General features: G+C 38.5%; 1 protein-coding gene and 1 long non-coding RNA gene across 7 annotated transcripts in view; both read right to left on the minus strand.

Moving 5' to 3' along the window:
- Nucleotides 1-4,778: 4,778 nt before the first annotated feature.
- LOC138722026 (solute carrier family 12 member 7-like) overlaps nt 4,779-27,461 on the minus strand; it is a 72,356-nt gene continuing 49,673 nt past the window's right edge. For 2 of the 6 annotated variants that reach the window (XM_069859723.1, XM_069859721.1), the window contains exons 17-26: nt 25,655-25,823; nt 22,726-22,921; nt 22,223-22,392; nt 21,946-22,077; nt 18,455-18,562; nt 14,677-14,793; nt 12,318-12,499; nt 11,022-11,036; nt 6,252-6,385; nt 4,779-5,783 (exon numbers count right to left, since the gene is read on the minus strand). In XM_069859723.1, the coding sequence (XP_069715824.1) occupies nt 5,692-5,783; nt 6,252-6,385; nt 11,022-11,036; nt 12,318-12,499; nt 14,677-14,793; nt 18,455-18,562; nt 21,946-22,077; nt 22,223-22,392; nt 22,726-22,921; nt 25,655-25,823 (1,315 nt within the window). In that variant the 3' untranslated portion in view covers nt 4,779-5,691. The remainder of the gene's footprint in view (nt 5,784-6,251; nt 6,386-11,021; nt 11,037-12,317; nt 12,500-14,676; nt 14,794-18,454; nt 18,563-21,945; nt 22,078-22,222; nt 22,393-22,725; nt 22,922-25,654; nt 25,824-27,461) is intronic. The other 4 variants (XM_069859727.1, XM_069859726.1, XM_069859725.1 and 1 more) reach the window with 3 other exon arrangements.
- On the minus strand, nt 8,183-10,223 carry LOC138722028 (uncharacterized). The gene is made up of 2 exons (XR_011337653.1): nt 10,176-10,223; nt 8,183-9,965 (listed from the first exon to the last, which is right to left on the minus strand). It is a non-coding gene; the product is annotated as an uncharacterized lncRNA (long non-coding RNA).

Below are 27,461 nucleotides of genomic sequence, written 5' to 3' on the forward strand. Positions count from 1 at the left end.
ATGAATATCCATGAGTGAGATTCTGAATGCATACCTGTTGCTTTACTCGTGCTTGGCAGGAAAGACTTCAAAAGAAAATGTCTTTTTCTTTTTTGACCCACCGAGGTGCTAAACTTCTGGCTGTAAGTTATTTAAATCACAGTATTTGTTCTTGTCTTTTCCAGATATTCACTTGCAAAGATATCAGAACACTTAGCATTTTGCAAAATAAACCATTTTTAACATTATTTTATATCATGGTGGTAACATAAAAACAGATACTATAAAAATCTGAGTTCACTACTTCAGTTCACTCTAGAAAATAAATGGATCTCAGCACTGCTAGCATTCTTTATGAATTACCAAATTACCAATGCTTCTGAAAAGGGTGCAAAAAAAGAACCAGATGATATCCATGTTTGGTGTTAGAGGTACAAAAGTCAATTTGACCCTTGGAACCCAAAGCAGGGACTACCAAAAAGTGAAAAAAAAGTTATTTTTTGTTTAGCTTATTCCAGTGAGACCCTAGAACAAGGTATTTCAAATACCATTCCATAGTTATTCAGTGGAAACAACGCAGGAAAATAGATAACCTAATTTCCCAAAGGAATTATGAGAAGGAATTAGGACCTAAGGAAATTCAGCCTGTTGCATTTGTACAAGAAAAGAAGAAGAAAATAAAAGAAATTATGTAACCATAACCCAAAATACCAAAACGGGTAAAAGACTCCTGATAAATAGATGTCTAATCAATAGATTACAGTATAGCATTGTACAAAGCAGAAGCAAAGCCTGACTCCATAAAAACCAGAAAGCAACGGACTGTGGCAGTTAACAAATCCAGGCATTTGTTGAAGTGACTTAGTGATGCTGCCCAATTCAGTCTTTTTGTCCAAAGGTGTAAGAACATATCAAGTCATCTAAACGATCTTTTTTACCAAGAGGGTCTTTGAATGTGACTTTTGGTGTCAGCTGGGCGGGGCACCAGCTACCGCCTAAAGCTATACCTCCCTACCAGGGCTCAGCTGTAGCCAGGCAGACTCCCTGAAGAAGAAACCATGTCCCCTGAGCAACAGAGTGGCAAGAAAAAAAATGACCTCCCTTCCATCTGAGGCTCTTACTGAAAAAATACATGACCACTTTCATTTTCCAGTTCTTGTGCAGTTTGATTGTCTGGGCTCACAGCTGAGACTGAGTATTGGTCCTGTGTGACCAGCTGAAGTGTTTGCGTTTGGCCTATACTCAGCTACAAGAAGTTTAAAATGAAGCATTGAGAGAAATCAGCAGGAGAATGGAAAAATCATGCTATATAATTCAGAACATGTTCACCCTCTGTGAAGTTAAGGCTCATGATAGTAGGCCTGCACACCAGTAAAAACAATACGGTTTATTTACAGTGGGTTAAGTTTCTGTTATTGTAACACTAGTGTTTAAGTGCGGTAAAGCGGCACAAGCCAGGCCAGACCTTGATAGGCATGTGAATTCTTCCAGAATACTTCATTGTTACAACTGGAAAGCGTGGAGGAGAGGAATAAATGGCAGAGAATGCAATACTGGAGCTACGCTGGGCATATGCTCTGTGAAACAAAAGCACTTTGTGTGGAAGCTCCCATGCAAATGTTCCTGTTGGGTTAAATTCCACCTACAAAAAGTTCCAGTGCCACCCATCAGCACAGGGAAGATGGTCTTGGCTAGTGTCTTAGAGTACTAATGTAATAAAAAATGACATTAATGTTCATGGCTTTTCATATAACAAACAAATTTCACTAAATAGGCTTCATGAGAATGGATATATTTACAAGGCTTCTGCAGTTTTTTGACAGAGGCAAGATATTTCATGTGAAGTGAGGACAAATTGTTTAATGGGATTTTTTATCCACAGCTTAAATAGAGGCTTCGGAAACAGACACCTTTAAGTGAATCCTGGCCATTTTCTACTGACTCCTGGATATTTCAGTCCTGCTTTGGAAAAATGATAATAATTATTTTATATTATTTCTTTCTCAAGTGCCTTTTTATTTAAACAGATGATTTTGTTTCTAAGAGAGAAATTGTTTTTCTTTTATTTTCAACAAAATGCCAGGCCCTAGTGAAGAGAAAATGCAAATAAAAAATCGCTTATCTCCTTTTTTCTTGCATACACAAAAATCTTTTGTTCCTGAACAAGAATTGAGGGAGAAAAAAAAATATCCCAACCTCATGCCTTAAAAGGAAATGTAGCAAAACTTATCAAGCTCTCCCTCTCTTTCCTTAGTATTTAGAAAGCTCAGTTATGTCTTCTTGTTGTCATTAAGGTTCTTAATTATGCATTTGTCTGTTTATTTTGAATAACTGAGATTGTGCCAAAAAAAGGGAGCAGAGAGGGAAAGAGAGAAATAGAGAAGGTAAAGACAGAAACTCATTACCTCTTGCAAACTTCTAATCATTGTAGATGGCCACAGAGGGCAGAGGAGACTGCAGAAAATTACAATCAAGTGTGAAGTAATAAAAATACCCTAGACTACTAGACTACATTACCAAAAAAAAAAAAAAAGTAAAGAAATATACTTGATAGTAAAGCAAGTAGACTGGAAAGAGTAATGAAAATGAAGCACAGTAAGGTGTCCTGGTAAATCCTGTAAGCAAAAGAATAAGTAAAGGGAGATAGGAAATGGGGAGCGAAATGGATTTTTATCGTTATGTGCTGAATATTTTGGCAGAACCCATCTGTATTATCAGAGGGTGCCCTTGGTGTCTTATTGACAGGACTCTGTGAAGCCTCATTGTTATTCAGTTTTTAATGTCACCTCCCTGTCTGTTCTACATGTCCTTCTTTCGCTGGCTGTGAGCTGCGATGAGGAGAGCAGCTCAGCTTCCCAAACTAACTGGCAGCAGGCCCCTCTGCTGAGTCAAATGGACAGAAACTACCAGCCCGGCCACCTTGGAGGGGGCAGCTGTGACTTTTGGTTCTGATATTGACTTTCAACTCAAACTCCTTGTCCACGGCTGTGCTCTTGAGGAAGGATCAGTGTCGGAGATTACAAAAGAGGCTCAGTCAGATGCAGATAGGTAGCTCCAGACTTTGAAAGTAATATCAAGGTATCAGCCTTTGCAAGCCCTGCTTTATGAATTCTTCACAGCACTGGCCTCAGTGGTCCCCAAGACATTTAAAGTGTTTATTGCTTGCTTGGCAACCCAGGCTAAAGCCATGTTGATACCAAGTGAATTCTGTGCTAAATATTAGCATGCTATCTAAGAAAGCTTTCCCACTCAGATTTTACCACCATCAATATTAAAGAAGAAAGTCACTGGATGGGAACATTGCTCCTAGTGATTAAGAAAAGAGGCCTGCTAAATCAGAAGAGCATAATTTAATCACATACATTTCACAAGAAAGGTAAAGAGAAATATCTGTGCAAACAAAAGAAAAACGAACTTAATTTTACTAAAGAACAATTTAGAAAAAGAGGCCCAGATTGCAGAAGAGTTGTGTCCCGCAGTCTAGGATATTTTTCCTATTTGTGTATGCGCCTTTTTAGATTTAGAGTTAACTTAGATTTAGGACTTTCTTTTGACTGGATTCTGTTTTTTAAAATGCTAAGCTGATATCAAATCACACATTTTTGCCAGGCAATTCACGTATTCCTCAGAAGGAAAGGAAAAGGTAAAATATAAACTTGTTCAGTTTCCAAAACTCTTCTTTGGGAACCCATTGAAAGAGCTGTAAGAGCTCCAGTGAACCTGAACTATTGTTTGATCTGATTGTTATTCTCATAAACAATGAGAGGTGCAGGGTCCAATGGCAACAAAAGAAATGGATGCATCCAAAAACCATGAAGTGAACCATGGATAAAATAATAGTCATAAAGCCACACAATATTAGCTTCCTCTATTTAGATTTTTTTCAGCACCTAGACAAAGAGAAAATGTGCTCTTGATAGAATATGTAGTTTAAGAATGAGAGGAACTTTATAGAAAAGATTTTCTTGCGGGGAGGATAGGAAGGGCAGGGTTTTTTTTTCCTAATGGCATTTTAGGTAACTGGCATTTTGACGACTCAATGGAAAACAACTTATGAAAACAGCTGAACTGGAGATTAGAGAGTTCATGTGCTTCAGTCAAACTCCACTGAGCCTTCATCCTGACAGCTTTCACTAGAGATCTGACTAAATGTCACTTCTATAAAAACATAAAGCCATTTTCTGAGTATCAATTCTTAATCAGCTCCATTTTTAAAACAAATATGCACCAGTCCACTTTCCAATAGCATCTCAAGTTTCCCTTCCGTTCCCATCACTTGCCTTTTTTGCCCTGCCTTCTCTTTCCTTTCCATTCCTTTCCTTTCCTTCCCTGCTGGTGTGCAGCATGACCTTGCCAAGTGCCTTTTGCTGTGCCTCAGCAGTGTTTGGGAGCCAACTTAAGTTCAGTGGGCCATCTTTGCGTTCATACATTGCAGTACATCAAACTACAGGGAGTGGCAATGGCTACTTTCAGCCTTTGCTGTTTATAACTTTGTTTTGCTTTGCCTGGGAGCACTGTGATATAAGTGCTGGCCTTGACCCTAGTCAGGTATTTTGGTCCTGCATCACTGCTGTCGCAGTCTGAGCAAGAGAGATGTTGACTGCATTATATAATAGTTTATGTATGTTTAAATAAAAACATTCTTTTACAGTAAAGCAATCTTCCAACACCCAACTTAGGTATTAAACAACATTTACAAACTAAATAGTGTCAAAAAAGGGGCAGAACTCTGACAGAAGCAAAGAATTGCTACCAAAACTAGTTTGTTGAACAATTTCAAATGCAAAACATTCAAATGCTTGTTCAGGTCAGAAAAGCAAATTTTATTTTAAGCAGCAGCACATACAACATTTTCAAAATATACATATTTGAAAAAAAAAAAAAGGGACTGCATTTCATTAACCAGCTTGCTGTAGTTTATCAACTAGCTACAATTACATTTGCAGTCAGGTGGAGTTACTGCATCACAGGATTCCTACGAGTGGGATGATCTCAGGTTTTGCTAGTATAATTGTGCAGTACACTATAACTGCTGGTAGCTTGTGAAAAAAAAACCCAAACAAACCAAAATAACTCCACAACTTGTCTATTTACTATTAATGTAAACTGGAGGCTTCAGCTACCAAGCAAAGTATGTTTAAATAGAGATGTTTTATTAAAATGTGTGGCAAACCATGAACTTCAGGGATACACTTTATGCACATAATATACGAATTTGAGTGGTTGTATATATCTATGAAGTTTCCTGAACCAGGACTAATCCCAACAGAAGCAACACAGCAGCATTTTGGTAAGGAGGAGGCCAACTTTTCCTAAAACAATTCCCTTTTATTTAGATGCAGAACAAAGTTTAAAATAATCAGAATTTGCTTACATTTCTATATGTTTAAAACTATCATTGCATTGTCATTTCCTTTCTTGTGTTACACCACAGTTTAGCAAGTGTCAGAATATGCTACACAAATATCCTAACCCATCCACCATTTATTAATTCACTGCAGAAACATTTTCTATGTAAATGTATCTTCTTAAAATATAATTTAAATATATTTTTTAATATAAAAAACCCCCAGATTATATCAACAGAAGATTCAGCTTGCAGGTCATTTTCAATGCATTATAATTCTTAACAAAGTTGCTCAAATTATGGCAAACAACTTTGTTTTCTCACTTTGGAGGACAGGGTGAGGATGAACAGAATGTGCAAACAGGTTAAGAATAAATGGTGATCACTTCACGTCCACTGCCACGGACCAGAAGAACTCTATCCAAACCTTCTGTCAGAACTTCCAAGAATTCCATATCTGAAATACCATTAAGTCAAGGAATTTATTCAGAAAAGAAACAACATAGCCACTAATTTCTCAAAAAGACTGACATAATGCAAAAATCAAGTTGAAAAATTTTATGAAGTTTTCCTGTTTCACCTTTTACTGTCTCATTATGTAATTCATCTACTTGCTGATGCGGAAGTGAGGCCTAATTTCGGGAAAATTCCTAGTTTTGCCCTACTCACCTACAGAAAAGAAAAAACTAGAGATTTTAAAGTCAGTTAAAAATTGAAGAAGGCTTTATATCAATTCAGTTAAAAAACCCAATCACTATCAATATTTCTTAAAACTATGTTTGTGGAATCAAAACTTGTTTTCTTAAAGGCATACTTACACTTACCATGGTTACTAATGGCTATCCCAATAGGTAGACAAGGGCACAATCACAAAAATCAGACTTCTCAAGCTCAAGAAATATGGAAGCAATATAGTAGAGGATACAGTTTTCATCCCCTTTTCTGTTTTTAGGAGGTCCAGGCATATTCAGGAGAACTAGCTGAGCATGCTGTGATTTATTAAGCACTACTCCATTGAGCTTTACAGCTGTGTGCATTCTTCTTACATTTGACTGATTCCTAGCATGCAAACAAACATTTTTAAGCATTGTCACAATACTTATGTATTTGAATTATGTTATGTATTTTAATTTATAAATTCAATCTACAACCACTATAGAATAAGCTATTTTCACAGACTACAGTATTTATACACATTCAAAATATATTTGAGAAAAATGCAATACCTAAGTTTAAAAGTTTTTTTCCTTTGAAAAGGACATTTAAGTCTGAGTAGATTGTCAAAATGCACTAGTTTTCCAAATGTCTTTTACAATCTTTTACAAAGTTGAAGCAAAAAAAAAAGTTTAGTCAAACGCACTGAGAATCCAGTTTATTGAATTATTATTGAAAAGTAACTGGATTTGTAAAAAATTACAAATAAAGGAATTACAGGAACATAATGGAAAGATTTATGTATTTTCCCTCATGCACCTTTGGGAACATTACAAGAATATTATAGACCTGGTGAAGAAAATTCAGAAACAGCATAGAATTTATGAAAAAAGTACTAGTTTCTTGTATCATAACAGTAAGGCAGTAAGCAATGAACTGGAATTGAGACTCTCCCCTTCCATTATCAATATTAACTAATGTTTTCTTTGCTGCATCCACAACTATTATTGTTGTAAATTTGTGCGGAAGAGGAAGAAACTGCCAGGACTTCAGAGATTTCTTTACTTGAGGATCTACCTTGCATGATTTAGTTGCTCTTTGGAACAAAGGCAGAGTTTCCTTATAGTTTCTGAAACTGGCATCTGTGTAAAACTAGCCAAGAGTGGAAATGAGCCATACATGACCATGCAACAGAAATTTCCTGTCACCTTTGGTCCATTTATCTAAAAGACATGCTGCCAAAAAGAAGATTCTTTACAAGTCCGTCACTTCAAAGGGAACCTTGGAAACACAGGACGACAGCACATTTCAAGAATGGAGATAGTGGTATGCTGATATAATAGGACACTTCGCAGTTTTCTTAGCACTGTAACTAGTGGTCTCACAGTAAAAGCACAACCATACCCTGGCTCAGCTGGGCTCACATACTGTCCTATGGCTGACAGAGGGCCGGCAGGATAGTAGCAGCAGGACATAAGACATTCTCTGAAGTGCCTCATCAAGTTTGGTGTTTTTTGCATTCCACTAACGGCAAACCCCAGCACTGTTTCAGCTCAAGTAAACAACAGAAATTAAATGAGATCTCTTTTCCCAAAACAGAAAAATTTAGGAGGCCAAAATTTACAAAAGGAAATGCACAACTACATTCTACTACCAGAGGTTGTTTCAGAGGACTACAGCAACACTGAATCCTAGAACCATCCTCAGATTGTAGAAATATACACGAGGCTGAGAATAGCAGCCAGATACACATTCATTCAAGCACATGGAACAAAGAAAGACCAAGAATGCTGGGAGCATATATAACAGTGTTCTACTAAGTCCCATTTTTTTTCACGCTGAAGGGAAAAGCTGTTAACAGGATACTATTAGAAGCAGCATGTCTCATGTTGTATTTTCATCTTTGATTTTGCAGAATCACATAATCACTTACATTGGAAAAGATCACCAACTGTAAATCCAACACAAGCAAGCCCACCACTAAACTACGTCCCTAAGGTCATTTAATCTCATTCTATCACTCGTCACTTGGGAGAAGAGACCAACACTCAGCTCACTACAACCTCCTTTCAAATAGCTGTAGAGTGTAACAAGGTCTTCCCTCAGCCTTCTCACTTCTCTAGGCTAAACAATCCCAGTTCCCTCAGCTGCTCCTCATAAGGCTTGTGCCACACACCCTTCACCAGCTTTGTTGTCCCTCTGAGGGCACACTCCAGCACCTCAGTGTCTTTCTTGAAGCAAGGGGCCCAAAATCAAACAAAATGTTGAAGGTGCAACTTCACTGGCACCAAGTACAAGGGGTTGATCACTTTCCTGGTCTTACTGGCCACATAATTTTTAATACAAGCCCGGATGTTCTCAGCCTTCTTGGCTGCCTGGGCACACTTCTGACCCATTTTCAGCTGGATGTCAACCCCTAGGTCCTTTTCTGCCAGGCAACTTTCCAGCCATTTGTCTCCAAGCCTGGAGTTGGTGTGGCCTGTGTGCAGGATCTGTCATTTAGCCTTGTTGAATCCATACAGTTGGCCTTGGACCATCAAATCAGCCTGCACTGATCCCTCTGCAGAGCCTCCCTTCGCTCAAGCAGATCAACGCTCTCACCCAACCTGGTGCTGTCTGCAAACTTACTGAGGGTGCGCACTCAATTCCCTTGTCTAGATCATTGCTAAAGACATTAAACAGAACCAGCCCCAACACTGAGCCCTGGGGAACACCACTTTTGACCAGCCACCAACTGGATGCAACTCTATTCACCATGGCTCTCTAGGTCTGGCCATCCCACCCGTTTTTTACCTAGTGAAGAATATGCCTGTCCAAGTATTGAGAAGCCAGATTTTCCAGGAAAATGCTGTGGCAAACTGTGTCAAAAGGTTGTCTAAAGTCTAGATAGATAACAACCACAGGTTTTCCCTCATCAACTAACCAGATCATCTTATCACAGAAGGAGACCAGATTACTTAAGCAGGACCTGCCTTTCATAAACCCATGCTGACTGGTACGTGCTGCATGAACGCACTCAAGATGATCTACTCCATAAGCTTCCCCAGCACTGATATCAGGCTGACAGACCTTTAGTTTCCTGGTTCCTCCTTCTTGCCCTTCTTATAGATGGGCATCGCATTTGCTGATCTCCAGTCAACTGGGACCTCCTCAGTTAGCCAGAACGGCTGATAAATGGGAAGTTGCTTGGTGAGCACCTTCGCCTTCTGTACTCTCAGGTGGCTCTCATCCATCCCCATAGACTTGTGTATGTCTAAGTGGTATAGCAGGTCACTTGGATTACAGCGAGACCATTCTGCTCCCCAAGCCATCTTCCAGCTTAGGGGGCCGGGTACGCAAAGAACAACTGGTCTTATTATTAAAGACTGAGGTGAAGGCAGCATTAAGAACCTCAGCCTTTTCCTCATCTTTGACAATAAGCTTCCTCCCTCACATCATAAAAGCTAGAGACTCTCATTAGCCCTCTTCTTGCTGCTAGTATGTTTATAGAAGCTTTTTTTATGAAGTTCTAATTGGGTTTTGGCCCTCCTAATTTTCTCCATGCATAACCTCACAATATGTTTGTAATCCTCCTAACTTGCCTGCCTCTTCTTCCAAAGGTCATAAACTCTCCTTTTTTTCCCCAAGTTCTAGATAAAGCTCACTGTTCAGCCAGGCTGGTAGTCTTCCCCACTGGCTTGTCTTTCAGCACACGGTGACAGCCTGCTCTTGCACCTTTAAGACTTCATTCTTGAAGAATGTCTGGCCTTCCTGGACTCCTTTGCCCTTCAGGACTGCCTCCCAGGGGTCTCTGTCAACCAGTCTCCTAAAAACTCTGACTTTGACTCTTGCCAAAGTCCTCCCTCTGGAAGTCCAAGGTGGCAGTTCTGCTGCCCCCCCTACTCACTTCTCCAAGAACCAAAAACTCTATCATTTCATGATTTCTATCCCTAAGACGGCCTCCAACCATCACATCATCCACAACTGCAGGGACAATCAGAAAAAACTAAAACACATTTCCCCTGAAATTTAGTGGCCAGTGGAGACCAGTCCCATCAATTTAAATTGATTCTCTTGATTTGTAACCCTACACCCCTCTTTCTTCCACAAGACAATGACATTTTCAAAACAGTAATTCAGTCTCTCCTCCTGGGGCATTTCTGTCACAGCAAACATCTGTCCTAGGAAGCAACTGCACAAAACCCATATATGCAACAAAAGAATATTTGAAGCTCAGTTTTTCAGAAGCAGAAAAGCAGCTTGAAGAGATTGACACATTAAACTAAAGATAAAATGCAGGAGAACGATGGAATGGGAAAGAATACAGCATTGAAATAAAGGCTCAAATTGATAAAAGTATATTGTGTACAACGTGAATTGAGGCTGACTACCTTCATTTAGCCTTCAAGCAAAGACAGAATTGAAATCAGACATGGTACACAAAGTAAGCTAAGTTTTGCTATGAAGGTCAATTTGTTAAGCAGACAAAATGAAAACTCACTGGGTTCTGAAAAAACAGCAGAGCAGTCATTAGTCAGTCCCACCCAAGAACAAATAGAGATGCAGTGTCCCGTTTTTGTATGCAGTCATATCCAATGTTTTTCTAAATTTATGCTATACACATGCATGGCTTGGTAGAAAGGAGGCAAGAACTGTTCCCTTTGTGAACAAATTCATTCTTATTGTCCAAGTAGTTACATCACATTGGGTGCTACTTTTTCGGAACAAAAAAAATACTAACTTTTTAATGTAGTTAATTAGAAAGCTACGTTTAAGTTACACTGGTGCAGAGGAATACTGTCAAGTGTTACATTTGTGCAGAAACTAAAACACATGTCCTGTGACTTACCTTGAATGAAAAGCTTAGAAGAAAAGATTAAGAAGTCATTGTGAGTATTTTGTCAGTGCCAAATGCTAAATCTTAGTATAGAAAACAAGGTACAAAAGAATACATATATTGCAAATCATGATTATGAAGCATGCATACAATGTACAGGACCACAAGAATCAGGTGGCTCAAGTGAAATAAAAGTGGCTTAAGTGAAATGAAACTTTGACTTACAGATTTCCCCATTCTCTACATGGATGGGAAGCAAATATACAGGGAAAAAAAATATTTATGTCATCAGGTACATTTTAAATTAAACAATATATTGTACAGGCATACCAAGTTTTAACTGTTGTTTCAACTGTCAACCACATATAGTTTTTTTTAATTTTAAAATAGTTTTTAAAAGAAAATAATCTCATGTCTGTGTTTTGCACAATTCTGAAGTCGTAATAGGAAATACTTCCAAGATATATATAAAAAAAACCAAACACAACCAACAACCCTGAGAATTTGAGTTGAAATTGAAAAGCGCAGCCCAGAAGAAAAACAGTGCTTTAGAGCATAAGCAAGACAATGTCTGGAATTTGGAGAAGGCAAACTGTTTCTAAGGAGCTTAAAGAAAATTCACAAAACAACTTACAATTTTAATGTGCTGATTCTAAGTGCACCTTTTAACTCTGCTCTCTACAAGTCCTATTATTTAAGATATGTTTCTTTTAGATTTTAAAATTTCCCTTAACACCTACAGTTTTGCTTTGTGTATGTGCAGAAAATAGTCTAGGCCACACTTATAACTGCATTATTCCAGAACTTGGAAAAGATGCATGTGTATGCTTGACTCTTAACATGAGGAAGCAAACAAGCTGATGTCTTTCTGCCACTGGTTTTGTGTCTACTACATCAGGCTTGACACAGTAGTTCTTATCTACTAAGTGACTTTAATTTTAGAAAAGACCTTAAGGAATATTTAAACAGGAAATATTTAATATAACAAGACATACATAAAAGCACAAATTTTATATTGCTTCAGTTTACAGGATGAGGGTCTGTTCAAAAAATAAAAACAAAACCAAAACAAAATCACACAACACACACTTTCACTCAAAAAACCAAAACATATGCTAAATGTCTTGGAAGAGCCTCTCTCTCCCTCTACCCCAACAAAACACAGTAAATGAGACAGGGAAATTATATACAATAATTCGCTACTCACACGAAAAGAGAAAAACTAAAGTTAATATGTGTAGTAACATACATGCTTTCCAGTACAAACCAGAAGTTGAGTTTACAGTGTGAAGTGTGTCATATTTAAGCTTTGTTCACAACATTCTTGTGAATAACTCTTTACAGTAATTGTTCCACCTGAGTGCATGCCAGTTTCATAAAGTGAAGTGTATGGGAAGATCATGTCTGTACTTAACTTAAATAAAACAGAATCTCAAACAACACCCAAAACAAAACCCCAAATACCCCCCTACTAAAACACACAATTAAATACACAACTCCAGACACCACATGTATACTTACGGCTTCATGTTGAAAATATCTTTAAAGCCAGGTGCATTTGAATCTTTGTTTTTATGCTTTTCAGCTACAAGCTTTTCTTTAGTCCAGGTCATTTGCACTTTTTCTGGCACAGCAGCAGCCACACTTGCTTTGATTGCTGGAGCTGAGTGGGAGGCAGTGTTTCTATCATGAATCAGCTGAGCCTGGCCACAAAACAAACAATGACCTCAAGATTCAGCCAAAAAGAGCATTTGTAGACCACATATTATGAAAATTTTGTAAAGGAATTTCAAGGCAAAAGAAGATACAGAAAAATGCAGCTTATTTTGTTAAATGTCGGACTGTTTTTGACTTCAGCATGACGTGAAACTGCTTGTAAAAATGTATTTATCTACATTTGCAGGATTACATCTGGCCTGAGATGGTTTTTTTTGTCATGAAGTGAAGAGAGGTTGGATCCAGCCGCAGGGCACCTTATTAACACTACGGGCTTTTGCCAGTGAAAAACTTGAAAGTTAGTATTCTCATTCTTCATCAGTACATTTTTATTTTCTCAGTTAATGTTTCAAACACTGTGCATTTAACAGGCCTTTAGCTCAACTACCAGCATGACTATCCTGATCCCATCAGTACAAGTTGGACTGGCTGAAGTGAAGGCTAGCTATGTTCCATTAGATTATGCAAGCAAGTGCATATTGCATAACAAAAGCCAATCAATCTAACCATGAAGGGGCCTTTCTCTTCACTTAGAACAGCAGAAACTCAAATCACAACTGTAAGAACACAATATTGTTGTTCCCACATGCATACACGCTTCTGCGTTCTCTGTCTCCTATTCCCTTTGCTCCTCTTGAGGAAGGAAAGAATAATTTTTTAACACACTTACTTACTATCCCTCGTAATACTTTGTCCGTAGGCTTCCATCAAAAGCAACACAACAATAGAGCACCTTAGACTCTTAAAACTGTAAGTGAATTGGTACCAGGGAGGACTGGCTTTGTGCTTTGGTGTGTGGTTTTTGGGGGTGTTTGTTTTGGATTTTTTAAAGATCTTTAGCAGCTATGAAGTCTCTTCAGAGACTTGTTAAATCATGAGTTGAAGTTCCACTTGGGAACCTCAATTATTCAAATATTAGTGATGGTCATGTCCCTCATAATATGTGATGATTCAGAAGAATAAATTGCATTCAGGTCACAATCAAACGCATGAACATAATTAAAGCAGATGAGAAAACTACTTTACTTTATCTCTGAACAGCAAATCCCCTAGTGGTTCACAAATTGTAAATGCCTCTGGTTTTAAATGCTTAAGAGCTTCTGTATTATTCCTAAACTGCTTCCCTAGTTCCTATCCTTGAGGATTCCCAAATCCTAGAGGTCAGTTCTGAGGTTCACATAAATATCTATTTCTTTGACAGTCTTCCTATCTTCCCAGAAGATTAAATCATGAGTCAAGACTACAAATCAGAAGTTACTGTCAATGTATTTTTACCACAAGACCACAAAATGCAGATACTGTATGTGCTATAAAGTTGTAACCAATAAATTAAAACTTCAATCTAACAACTGTAAAATTACTTCAGCATAACTATATTTCAATGGAAGAAAATATGCCATATTTAGAAAGTGAGGCCAAGAGACATTTTAGACCTATAGAACATGTTTATAAAAATGCAAACCCAACAAAAGTACATTTTTGTCAGTCCTATTTTGATATCAAATTTATTACATGGAATACAACAGGTTCTTCTCATACTTCACGCAGAAAGGGAAACACAAAGGTAAACAGTATTTCTACAAACTAGGCTACACATCTTTAGATAAGAGCAACACTTCAAGTGCACACTAAAACCATTGATTCCATCAATCCATTTCCTTTCATACCCACCACGTAGAAAATAATAATGACATTTATGGGTTAATAATGGCTTGCCAATAATCATAGAAATCTCCTTAGACAGCCCTAGCATACCTATACAGTCTCTGTGAAGCTTCAGTGCTTCAATGTAGGAACTACAAAGGAAGGCAATACTTTGTGAAAGCATGAAATATTTTTATTAACGGAATACCTACTACTAAAACTTTAAGAGATACAAGGCTTCTGGCTCTTAAGAAACAAGCACTCACAGGAACACCAGAGTTTCTCTTATAGAAAGTACGTGTGAGAAAAACAGGATGCAGTTCATGTCACAGAAGCATCAATTAGAGAAAAAAATACAGGGTAAGATAATAAATTTAGAAAAATAGTAAAATTGAAATTTATGAAGAATTATTCCATAACAACGAATGATCGAGTTGTTCATTTGTAGTTCTACTTTCAATAGTGGCATTTCAAGTGTTGCAATGGGAAAATATATCTAGCCAGTACTACATCCAACTACCTCCTCCTCCTGACAATCATTAGTCAGCAGTGCCTGTGCATCTTGGCCAAAGGACTGTGGACTGGAGTAGCTTTTTCTTCTGACTGAGCCTCGAGACTCATCAGTGATGCTCTGAATCTGGGACAAAAAGGTTACCAATAACAAAAAAAGCAGTCCACAGAAAAATGCAGATGATCATATTACTCAAAATAAAAAGCGTCTTCATTTCAGTAGATGAGATTTGCTATCACAGCTTGTTATAAACTTGGTTTGTATTCACAAACATGCCATTTGTTTATACTTACTATGGGGCTCATTCTGAAATGTTTAGCAGTTAGTTATGAAGTTTCTTCACAGAGATTTGTGAAAACATAAGTGAATTGAATCCTTCAGTCTACATGGCAACCTCAAATACTCACTTGCTTGTGAGGGTCACATCCCTTCACATATATGATGACCCAGAGGTACTGATTTTATCCTGTTACAATCAAAAGTATGAAAAAAATAAAGTAGATGAGAAAGCTGCTTTTTCTCTAAACATCAATTTTATTTCCCAGTGATTTGCAAACTGTAATTGTGCTCTCATCTACATGTACTCATTTTTCTGCCAATCCTACCTAGCAGGCATCTGCAAAACAACACATGAAGTTCAACAAGGTGAAGTGCAAAGTCCTGAACCCGGGCTGAGGCAACTTTCAGTACTGACACAGGCTGGGCAATGAAGAGGTTTAGAGCAGCCCTAAAGAGAAAGGCCTGGGGATTCTGGTGGTTGAGAAGGTGGACATGAGCTGGCAATGTGTCCTTGCAGCCCAGAAAGCCACCCATACCCTGTGTTACAACAAAAGAATCAAGGCCAGCAGGTAGAGTGGGGAGATTCTGCCCCTCTACTCTGCTCTGCTGAGACCACACCTGGAATACTGTGTCCAGCTCTGGAGTCCTCAGCACAAGGAAAGACATGGACCTGCTGGAGCGGGTCCAGAGGAGGGCTACAAAAATGATCAAAGGCCTGGAATACCTCCACTGTGAAGACAGGCTGAGACAGTTAGGGTTGTTCAGCCTGAAGAAGACTCCAAGGAGACCTTATTGCGGCCTTTCAGTATTAAAGGGGGCTTATAATAAAGACGGGAAACAACTTTTTAGCAGGTCCTGTAGCAATAGGACAAGGGGTAATGGTTTTAAAATAAAACAGAAGAGGTTCAGACTAGATAAGAGGGAGAAATTTTTTACACTGAAACACTGGAACAGGTTGCCCAGAGAGATGGTAGATGCCCCATCCCTGAAAACATTCTGGGTCAGGTTGGAAGGAGCTTTGAGCAATCTGATCTAGTTGAAGGTGTCCCTGCTCACTGCAGGAAGGTTTGGAGTAGATGATCTTCATGGTCCCTTCCAATCCAAACCATCCTATGATTCTGTGATCAGTGCCTGGACCAACAGTTATTGGTCAGGACTGGTCAGAGAAGGAAGCCAACAACAACCAGTAAGGGCAACAAGGAAGTGAACAAGGCTCCACATTTTCTTTCATCTTTGCAGTGCTATTGTCAAAGTCAAGTGAAGAAATGTTTGGCAGTTGTACCCAAGTCTGCAGATCTTATGCTTTGCAGGCATGTGGTATATTTACACTTGAATAGAAGCAATCAATCAAGTTTCTCAAAACAGGACATGAAAATCTGACAAGCCAACCCCCCACCCCATGCCTCAGATCCACAAAAAAAACCCCAGGGGGCAAGATCCAATAAAGTCACATTTAAAGTCGCAGAAGAGAGAGTGATTCCTCAGGGATAAGAACATGCCTGAGGGAAACAGCAAAAGAACGCTGTAAGAAAAACAAATCCTCTCTCTTGTTTGAAGAGACACAAGCACAAAAGCGAGGTTAGAATACTAATCTTGGTGGTAACAGGAAACAAAACTACAAGCGCGATTCAAAGTTGGAATATCATGTTCTTATTTGAGTGTCTGGAGACAGCTAATGAAAACAAAAGCAAAGCTAATTTGAACTAGTGATAGTAACGAGAGAAATGTTCTGGAGGTTGTCATATAACCAGAGGGGATGGTTCAGCTGATTTAAAAGATTATGATGAAATTAAGAAAGGGCTTGGCACACCACGTGCATCAACACAACACAAGCTGAACTCCAGAAGAAGCGAGGCATTTTCTGATGAAAAAAACCACAACAAGGTAGATTAAGATAACCCAATCCGAAACAACAGATGGATATGGCTTTTATTATTGGACAAAGCAGGAAATAACTCATAAGTTCTTGGAACAATCAAGGATTTTACTTCACATCATGAAACATACTCAATGCCATTTTACACACCTTGGATTTTACACTGCCTGATATGAAGGAACAAACTGAAGCTATAATGATGACGGTTACATTCAGATAAAACCGAGTAATGAAAATATACATGAGGGGGAGATATAAATGAAAACTTGTAAGCAAACAACACTTACGTAGTGCCAATTCCAACCAACTCATAGAGCTGAGAAGAAATTATTATTTTGTCTCCACTACAATTTACATGGTATAGACTACAAAGCCTTACATCTTGGGCTACTTGTAAAGCACTCATAAGGAAGTTAAATCCTTAGAAGCCTACTGTAGATGGATTAGTCAACTAAAACAGCACTGGAAAAATACTAGTGTTCAATAAAGAAATGAGAAAAAACACCGAGTGAAGAGTTCAGGAGAGCTTGTTTTTTACTGAAAAGATGTTAGGCAGGCTTGGATCAAAAGATTGCGGTGCAAATGAGAAGAAAGATGATTTACAGCAGCACACTGTTGTGTAATACAAGGCATCTTTAGGAACCATAAAAAATTCCTGTAAAATGGAAAGAAAGAAAAACAGGGGGCACTGCACACACTTGTAGGATTAACACCAAAAAGGCTTAGACAAAAAATGAGTTAAAACTATCAGTAGACAAGAAAAGCCACAAGAAAATGCTCTAGTCACGTTACAAATGAGCACTTAAACACAGTTCGTAATACTTCTGTTTTACATGGGAGGGAAATCACTGTAGAGTGACAGCACAGCCAAAACATGCAACACCTTTTACATCACTAAGGAATGTTGATAATAATTGGATAGTTAACAGAATAAATTAGGGGGCAGAAGCACAAGCCAAAAAAGATTTAAAAGCTACAGATATTCACAAAATTACAGCTGCACGAAACTTGTCACTACAACGTGCAAAATAACTAGCAAGAGTAGGAGAGTAGCAAATGTAGAATTCCCATCTGTATATCATAAGATTATAGGTCAGCCTAATTTGGCTCCAGAAACAACAGTTACACAGAATCACTAAGTTGGGAAAGACCCACAGGATCATTGAGTCCAACCATTCTTACCAACTACTAAACCATGACCCACAGCACCTGAATTCACTCGTCTCAAATACCTCCAGGGATAAAACACTCAAAATAATGTAGAAACTAAAATTTGGTTGATGCGAAGTGAACAAGACCAAGTCACAAACATCAGCTGAATATTCATGAACATTAGGCTACTGATACATGTTAGTTTGAATAACTGTGAATATATCCCATACTTACACTCAAATGTTTTGCTAGTAAATACTTACACTAATCTTGAAGAGAACTGGAAAACTATAAATGCCCGTTCAAATAAAAGAAGTATTTTCTTTTTCCCTACATTCTTTCAACCCTGAAAGTGAAACTTTCTGTAGAGAAATTAACATAGAATGCTTCTGACTAGTTAGAAAATTCAATAGAAGCCATGGCCAAAAAATACTACTTTCAGAATTTCCACAGAACATCTTGCAAAGTCCAAGTCCCTACCTCTCTTTCCCTTTCATTCTTCGACAGCTGCATCTGTTTTAGCATCTGAGATCGCTGTTCCATCATAAGTGTCTTCTCATATGTGAACGCAGAAATATCGTTTTCAAACTGCAAGAGAAATATTGTTTCATATTCATTAAAAAGAAAAAAAACACTACATCAGAAGAAAAGTAATACTCAAAAGAACAATGTTTAGACAGCGGACCACGTTCGCTCCTGCATTCATTCAGTCTTGAATTTATTTACTCCATTAAGAGTAAACCCAAGCACATAACTGATCAATTATTTTTGTCCGCATTCTTAAAACTTCATCTTCAAACTGCAATCCTATAAAATGAATTATCCTACTATACAATACCAGTGTGATTTTTATCTAAATTTGAGGTACCTGGGACAGATTTTCCATTATTCTATTCCAACTACGCTGCAGAAATTAGAAAGGGTTGAAAGCCCTTATTTAAACTGAGTTTGTTTGCTGCCTCCTCAGCATGCGTGCACACTTGTTTCTTTAAAAAATGTCTACATACAGAAAATTAACATACCCTCTCATCAGTGAGAAATACAGAATCATAGAATCACCACGTTGGAAGAGACCCACTGGATCATTGAGTCCAACCATTCCTATCAAACACTAAACCATGCCCCTTAGCACCTCGTCCACCCGTGCCTTAAACACCTCCAGGGAAGGTGAATCAACCACCTCCCTGGGTAGCCTGTTCCAGTGCCCAATGACTCTTTCTGTGAAAAATTTTTTCTTAATGTCCAAATATTTTCCTTTCTGTCCAAAATTTTTTCCTAATGCACAAACAGAAGCATTTATGAAGAACTCCAGCATATTCTCACATCAACCCAAAGTTAAAATACAACATAAAAATGTATAGCAGCCATCAATGTCACTGACTTGTAACGCATCTAATCTTTTTGAAGATTTACAGAATCACAGAACCACTAGGTTGGAAAAGACCCACTGGATCATCAAGTCCGACCATCAATCAATTAATCACTAAATCAACATCCAATCAATCACTAAACCATGCCCTGCAGCATCTCATCCACCCATCCCTTAAACACCTCCAGGGAAGGTGGCTCAACCACCTCCCTGGGCAGCCTGTTCCAGTGCCCAATGACCCTTTCCACAAAAAATTTTTTCCTGATGTCCAGCCTGAACTTCCCCTAGCAGAGCTTGAGGCCATTCCCTCTTGTCCTGTCCCCTATCACATGGCAGAAGAGACCAGCTCCCTCCTTTCTACAACCTCCTTTCAGGTAGTTGTAGAGAACAATAAGGTCTCCCCTCAGCCTCCTCTTCTCCAGGCTAAACAACCCCAGTTCCCTTAGCCGCTCCTCGTAAGACTTGTTCTCCATTCCCTTCACCAGCTTCGTCGCTCCTATCCTGGACACGGTCCAGAGCCTCAACATCCTTCTTGTGGTGAGGGGCCCAGAACTGAACACAGTATTTGAGGAGTGGTCTCACCAGTGCCGAGTACACAGGGAGAAGAACCTCCCTGGACCTGCTGGTCACACCGTTTCTGATACAAGCCAAGAAGGCCAATGGCATGGTTTAGTGACTGACAGGAATGGTTGGACTCGATGATCCAGTGAGTCTTTTCCAACCTAGTGATTTTATGACTCTATGCCATTGGCCTTCTTGGCCACCTGGGCACACTGCTGCCTCATGTTCAGTCAGCTGTCAACCACCACCCCCAGGTCCTTCTCCAGGCAACTGTCTAGCCACTCTTCCCCTAGTCTGTAGCACTGCACAGGATTATCATGCCCCAAGCGCAGGACCCAGCATGTGGCCTTGTTAAACCTCATGCCATTGGTCTCAGCCCAGCGGTCCAGCCTGTTCAGATCCCTTTGCAGAGCCTCCCTACCCTCCAGCAGATTGACACTTCCACCCATCTTAATGTCAACTGCAAACTTGCTAAGGGTAAACTCAATGCCTTCATCCAGATCATTGATAAAGACATTGAACAGGGCTGGACCCAGCCCTGAGCCCTGGGGAACACCATTTGTAACTGACCACCACTCTCTGGGCCCGGCCATCCAACCAGTTTTTCACCCAGAAGAGCATTTGCCTGTCCAGTCTAGAGGCTGACAGTTTCCTAAGCAGAACGCTATGAGAAACTGTGTCAAAGGCTTTACCGAGGCCCAAGAAGACCACATCCACAGCCTTTCCCTTGTCCAGCAGGCGGGTCGCTTTGACATAGAAGGCGATCAGGTTAGTTTGGCAAGACCTGCCTTTCATGAACCCGTGTTGACTGGGCCTGATCACCTGGTTCTCTTGCATGTGCTTCATGACAGCACTCAAGATCACCTGTTCCATGACTTTCCCTGGCACGCAGGTCAGACTGACAGGCCTGTAGTCCCCTGGACCCTCCCTCCAACAATTCTCAGCGTTAAATACAATTCACCTAAGAAAAAAAGTAAATTGTGCCTCCTGTACAATATTCTGTTCAAAAGCCAACCAAGGCTGCGCCTCTTCTTTGGCGTTCTGTCTCTCTTCACCTACACATACCAGAGCATTTTAGTCTTTTATATTCAGTACTCTAAACAAAACAAAAATAAATTAAATGGAAGTAGTCATCACACTTTATAGTTCAAAATGCTAACCTAATCTTTCAAAAGCCTTTCTTTCCACAAGTCATTCTAGTGATTCTTAATCTGTTTTAAGGCCAATTAGCATGATACACCTTTTTGACAGGTTTTGCTGGTGGTGGTAAGAAGTTTTGAACCAGTCATCAAATATTCTTCATCTCACTTCAGAATGATTTTAGAAGACTTGGTGGTGGTTTTTCTTTTGTTTGTTTGCTTGTAAATGGTGTGAATGTTTGAGGGGTGAGTGAGGTGAGGTTTTTTGGTCTTACTTTGGACATCGTATCAGTCACCTTTGAGTGCTAGAAATGAAATTTTTCCTTAGTTGCCAAAAAAAGCAATTCTACACAGACTGCAGCTTTAGTCCTTTGTCTTTAGCAGTTTATAACCTGTACTTAAAAATGGAAAAAAGTTACAAAATGCATTCTGTCACTCTTACTTGTGAGTTTGTAGCTATATAGTCTTGCTGTTCAAAACCAGAAACAACTGATATACTCTCATATTCATAACACAGCTGCAGAGACGGACATGTTCATCCTCTCTCACACTGGATACCATGGATTCTTGCTCATTCAGCCTTCCATTTCACTGCCAGCTAAAATTTATGGCTTTTTCATTCCTGAAAGAGCTGTCTCCATGGACTTAGCCTCATAAATAAAGTCGGCCTTAACAGATCAAAATGTCTCAACTCTACTTCACAAAACCATTAAACACACTACCACAGAGACTAGCATTGTGACATGGAAAGGTAGTGCTGCTGTAAAAAACTTCTTGTTCTTGGTGAGACTGTAATCTTTCATTTTTTATATTTGGGCTAACATCTCTCAGTTGCAGAAATGCTAAATCCATTTTCCCACATCTAGCCTCAATTGCACCTAAAAAAATATGCAGTAACATACCATTTCAACAACTTCCACTTCAGCATTGAGTCTAAGATGATATAAGAACATCTGAAGATCTTTCTTCATTTGAATGCTATTGTCATCCATTTGAGCGACAGTGAAGATACGCATTTTACATTTTCTCCAAACCTACCAAAAAGATACTTTAGAACAACTTGTAATAGGGATTGCTATCACCATAATAACTATCAATATGAATGAGTATTTAATTAGAAGCTCTTAAAACTGTTTATTGCTAGAAAATGAAATCCCATGCATTTTGTGTTCTCCTTGCCTTGTGTTGCCGAAGGAGAAAAGGCAGTAACATCAGCATACCACCATCATGAACAATCCACCACACATCTATGTTTCCTTCAGTAAAACGTTCTTGATTTGTTGGAAACAAGTCAATGTTTTTAGCCACCAAAAGGGCCTGCTGAGCTGCTGTTGTTTCTCGTACAGTGTCTGCAAGGGAAAACAAGACACTTGATCAAGTACTAATTGTTTCACTCCCAACTTTCGTTTTTGTTTTAAGTTCAAAATCTTAAATCCTTCTAGATTCTGATGAGGCAGAAATGAACACCTAGGGTTCAGTGACCAGTCTGCTTAAAAGAAGAGCAAAAGAAGAGCATGGTTGAAGAGACTGAGGGCTGAGAAAACCCACACCATATGAAATCGGATGTGGAGGAATATTCAGTTGTCCACTGCATGTTCAGCATCACATTTCTTCCGCACGGCAAATACATTCATTACATAGCTGTATTAAAAATGCATAGGAAAAAGTCAATAAATACATACCGACAAAATTTCTCCATGAGAAACGATTTTCTGTCTGTTTCCACGACTGTGGCCATGCCATCAGGACTGTATTGTGCTTCATTCCCCCTAGACCAGCTGACTGAATCAAACATGATATTCCATCTCTGTAACTAGGTGATGCCACTATCTGGCAAAATCCTTTAGTCTTTTCTACTCCCATTAAGGCCTTAACATTCTGTAAAAGGAAGATTACACATGGAGAAACATGATCATCAACACCGGTAATAAACATCGTAATACGTGACACCTCTAAATAAAAGCAGAATCTTAACTACAACGTACAAACAACATCAAGAAACTGCTAATTGCAGAAGACTGAACATGATTCTACGGCAACTAAAACCCAAAACACCTCCCAAAAAGACACTGCACAGCTTGTTCATTACTTTAATTATTCAACCTTTTGCTTCCAAAAAAGAATGAACTCAATGCAAGCAAAACCATATTGACAAAGATAAATAAAACAAGACTGCTTCAGGTAAAGTCAAGCTTGCTGACTGACAAAGCAACTGCATGTTTGGAATAAGAAATCCTTGCTTTAAGAATTGGAAGTGTTTGGAAAAACATGCTACCAAGAACTTTAGAGGAAGAGGTCACCAAATCTCCTTGAAGAACTTTAACATTAAGAGGCTGACTATCCTAGTAAAAGAGATGTGCAGGAGACAATCAAAATACCTGGCTGAATAACGACAAGATAAACTGACTACACACACTCCTTTAATCTCCAAGTGACCCCCTTTCATTTAAATGCTGGCAATGATACAGGCGCAAAATCAAGAAATTTAGAATTCAAAATAATATCAAGGTTGACAAGGGAACATCAGCTTTGGCACTTACTATGTTTTAACGGCATGACTTTAAAAAGCCCATCAGCTTTTTGTCAAAAAAACAGCACATAAAAATTTGCAATTTTCGAAGCATCAAAATTCCTATCAAAACCCATCAGGAACAGATTTGATCACAAAATATCTGGCACTGGCTCAGTGTAGCCTCACATCACAAATTCTGTTTAGTAGAGGGAAAAAAAAAAAGTCTTCTGAGAACTTGCTACCAAAGTAACAAGCCTGCCTGTGCAAATAATATCTGTGAGGGTATTTAAGTTTAAACCTCTTTTTAGAAGAAAGACAGAAGAAATCATAATTTCTTGACAGACATATTTTCTAGATTAAATTCTCCAAAACCAGTGAGGCCTCCAGATGCTCAAAGTTTCATAATTCATCTTTGTTCCATTTTAAAAAAACAAGTACCCCTGACCATAACACCAAGTCTGCGTTTTTAGAGGACCAGGGGATTAGGTCTGCCTTAAATTCATTCCTGTTCCATTTCTCAAAAATGTCACTGACTTCAAGTTACGCCAACTACAGGTAAGACTTCCTCATGGATACACAGTTTCTGTTTAAAGGTTTTCTTTATTTCAGAGGCCTCATTGTATTCGTGGTTTTGTTTTCTACTCACACATGTTGATAATAACATCTTAATAACAATTACTTTCACAGCATATCGTTGCTAGACTTTTTCCACCGTATTCTCAAGAAAAAGCACCAAGAGAGCAATTAGAATGTGATACCAGCTAGACCATGTGGCTTCATAGTTTGTTATTCTAAAAACTACGAGGGACAAGTCTGAATACCAAAAGGAAAGAAAAAAAAAGAATACTGGGAGTGGAAGGGCAGTTAGCTTTGTAAGTCCACTTTAGCATCTCAAATGCTCATCTGCTTTACAGATAGCACATCTGAACTTGCAGGTGTTTTTAGGCAGCTTTGAAGACAACTTGGGTCAAAACATTAGACATTTTAACTGATATTCTTTTCAACAGCTCTGAAGATATTAAGCAGTTTTGGAAGATATAATTACAATCAAAACCTACTTTGGGAGTAGAGTTTTTAGTAGTTTTCTGAAGGCAATACATTTTTCAATAGTATTCAATAAAATACACAAAACATGGTATTGTCTAAAAATGCTTCCCCACTCTATAAAGTCAGGAGCAGGAGATAAGCTAATATAATCATCTTTACTGAGTTACACCAATACTAGATTAAACAAGGAAATACACAAGTTGTTTAAGACCAAACAAAAAGGGAAATTTGCTTTGCATTGGAAGTCCAAGCAGTATAAACAATGGCTCTTCAGAAGCTCAGTCTATTAACATATTTTCTTTTTCCTTCATGGAACAATTTAAAATGAAGTTCAAGTATTTTCAAAGGCTTCCCACAAAAATGTCCATGTATTTCCAATCAGGTAGCACAGTCAGACAAAGACAAGGTGTCAGAAAAAAATAAGAGAAAGGCTCAAATTAAACTCACTTGAGTTTATAAGCACAGTTAGACATCATCTTCATTTACATGACAACTCACTATTTTTTCCTACGTCATCCTACATTCTCTAGAGATATGGGATAAATAAGAAACAAACAAAAAAGGAAGTATCTCAAGAAGGATGCTGTTTACACTTAAGCAACACAGCAGTAGTAGTACCCTAGCTCTGCTATTTATTTCTAGGACAATGTTGATAATACCACATATAAAACTGGAAGATGAAATTATGCCAAACGCCTGCATTTGTCAGATAAATGTTAAATAAATCTGTTTTGTTTATAAGGCTATTTGTTAAAAATCTATCACTTGGCTTTTCAAGAATGTAATTTGATTGTAAGCCCAAGAGTCTCAATACTAAAGAAAATAAAAATCTAAGAAGTATCAGTATTGTCTCATCCTACTGGGAAATTTTATAAAACATTTTGCTACACACATCAACCTATTCTTTATATATCATCATTGACTGTGCTGATAGTAAAAACAGATACTTTATTCAATATAACAGCCTGTTCTAATTAAAGAAATCAGTTATCCAGATTCACGTTTAAATACTAACGGAAGGCACAAGTGTTTGTAAGCCGTCTTTCACAGACCTCTTCAGCTTTCTGAGTTTCTGTACATTTATCCAAGTAGATTCCCTGGAGCACAGAGCCCACGATAGTCAGTCCTTTACCAGCCTTCAGCTGAGAGGTGAAAGAAAGTAATCTAGGATGTTTCACAAACTGCTCACTATCCAAGTTTAACAAGACCAAAAGTTGAGGTCTGCCAAAAAAAAATAAGTTAAATGTACATACACATATAGAAAAGCAAGAAATAACTGGAAAATCAAAATTAACAATTAATAAAATGGAGATTAATGTGCTTAATTCAATGGGAAACATTCAACTATCAGGCAATGAATTTATAATTTGCAATAGCAATAACACTTCAGGTACAGCATACCTACATGACCCACCATAATATCATTCTGAAAAGCTACCTTAATAACAGTTTTAACAAGAAAATTACTGAATCAAAATTATTACCCTTTCAAGGTCATCTAGGGCAATCTGCTGCTTGAAGTTGTCAAACATTGAACACATACATATACCAGACCGTTTGCAACTCCAAACAGTTGGATTTCGAAAACCTCCAGAGACAGAGGTATTATCATCACTGGGTAATCTCTTCAATGTTTAATTATTGTAACCTCAATTTTTTTTTTCTTTCTCCATTTTAACATTTTCTCTCATTCTCCTACCATATACTGCTGTAAGGAAGTCTGACTACCTCAGGAACCTTCTTTTAGGTACTGGATGTTTCCTAGTCAGTTATACCAGATGTAGGCTTCCCGTAAGCCTCCTCCAAGCTGCATAAGCATAGCTCCCTCAGCCTCTCCCCACAGGAGACACAGTCCTGTGCCTCAGCCATCATCTTGTTCGTCCTCTGCTGAAGCAGCTTATTGATGTCTTTCCTATATTGGGTGCCTATAATTGGATGAAATATTCTAGATGCATTCTAATGACTGCTGAGCAAAGAGTTTCCCCATTTACATACAGTTATGTTTATTGTTTCCCAATATATTTACTTTTCAATATATAACTATACTCCTGTTGATGCACTCCACCATGTCACTGCCAAGCCATATTGCTGGCTTACTATCTGCTGGGAACCACAGTTCCTTTTCACCAGAGGAGCTTCCTAGCCTTGTACCATTGCACTGAACAAACCCGTCCCAGGTACTGGACTTTGCACTTGTCCTTTGGAATTTTCATGATGTTCTTATCAACCCATTCCTCTACCTGCACAGGCCCTTCCAAAAGGACAGTCATACCCTTTACATCATGTAATTGATGATCATGCACTCCATTTCCTTTAATCAATATCCAATCTGCTTACTTTTCCCAAACCAACATTTTTAGAATTTTCCTGTCATTACTAAAGATTCAAAACAACAGCAGAGTTGGAGCATACTTCCCACCTCAAAACCAACACAGCTTAAGGTGCAAGAAGGTCCAGTTCTAGCAATTACATTGACACTATAGAAGAATAACTCATCTGGAACTGAACTGATGTCAGAAATTTAGCAGGAATGGTCTTAGTCAACAATCCAACACTGGTGCCTCTGAGATGCAAAGTTCACACACAGATTAAGGTGGTGGCTCATGTATTCCATAGTAACTGCTTACGTACATCAGTACCATGACAAATGGTAAATGAATGCCATTACACTACAGGGCAACAAAACATCACATGTTCATGCACCCAGGAATACTATCACATAGCAGTGACTATAATTAAAGTGTCACAGTGTGATAATTTTTTTTTTTGTGTGTGTGTCACTGATCAGAGTCCTTGTGACTTGCATTACATTCATCAGAAGTGACAATAAGAAAACATACTTCTGTTTTTAAATGCTAA

This window comes from Phaenicophaeus curvirostris, chromosome 6, assembly GCF_032191515.1.
Source record: "Phaenicophaeus curvirostris isolate KB17595 chromosome 6, BPBGC_Pcur_1.0, whole genome shotgun sequence".
Taxonomy (NCBI): domain Eukaryota; kingdom Metazoa; phylum Chordata; class Aves; order Cuculiformes; family Cuculidae; genus Phaenicophaeus; species Phaenicophaeus curvirostris.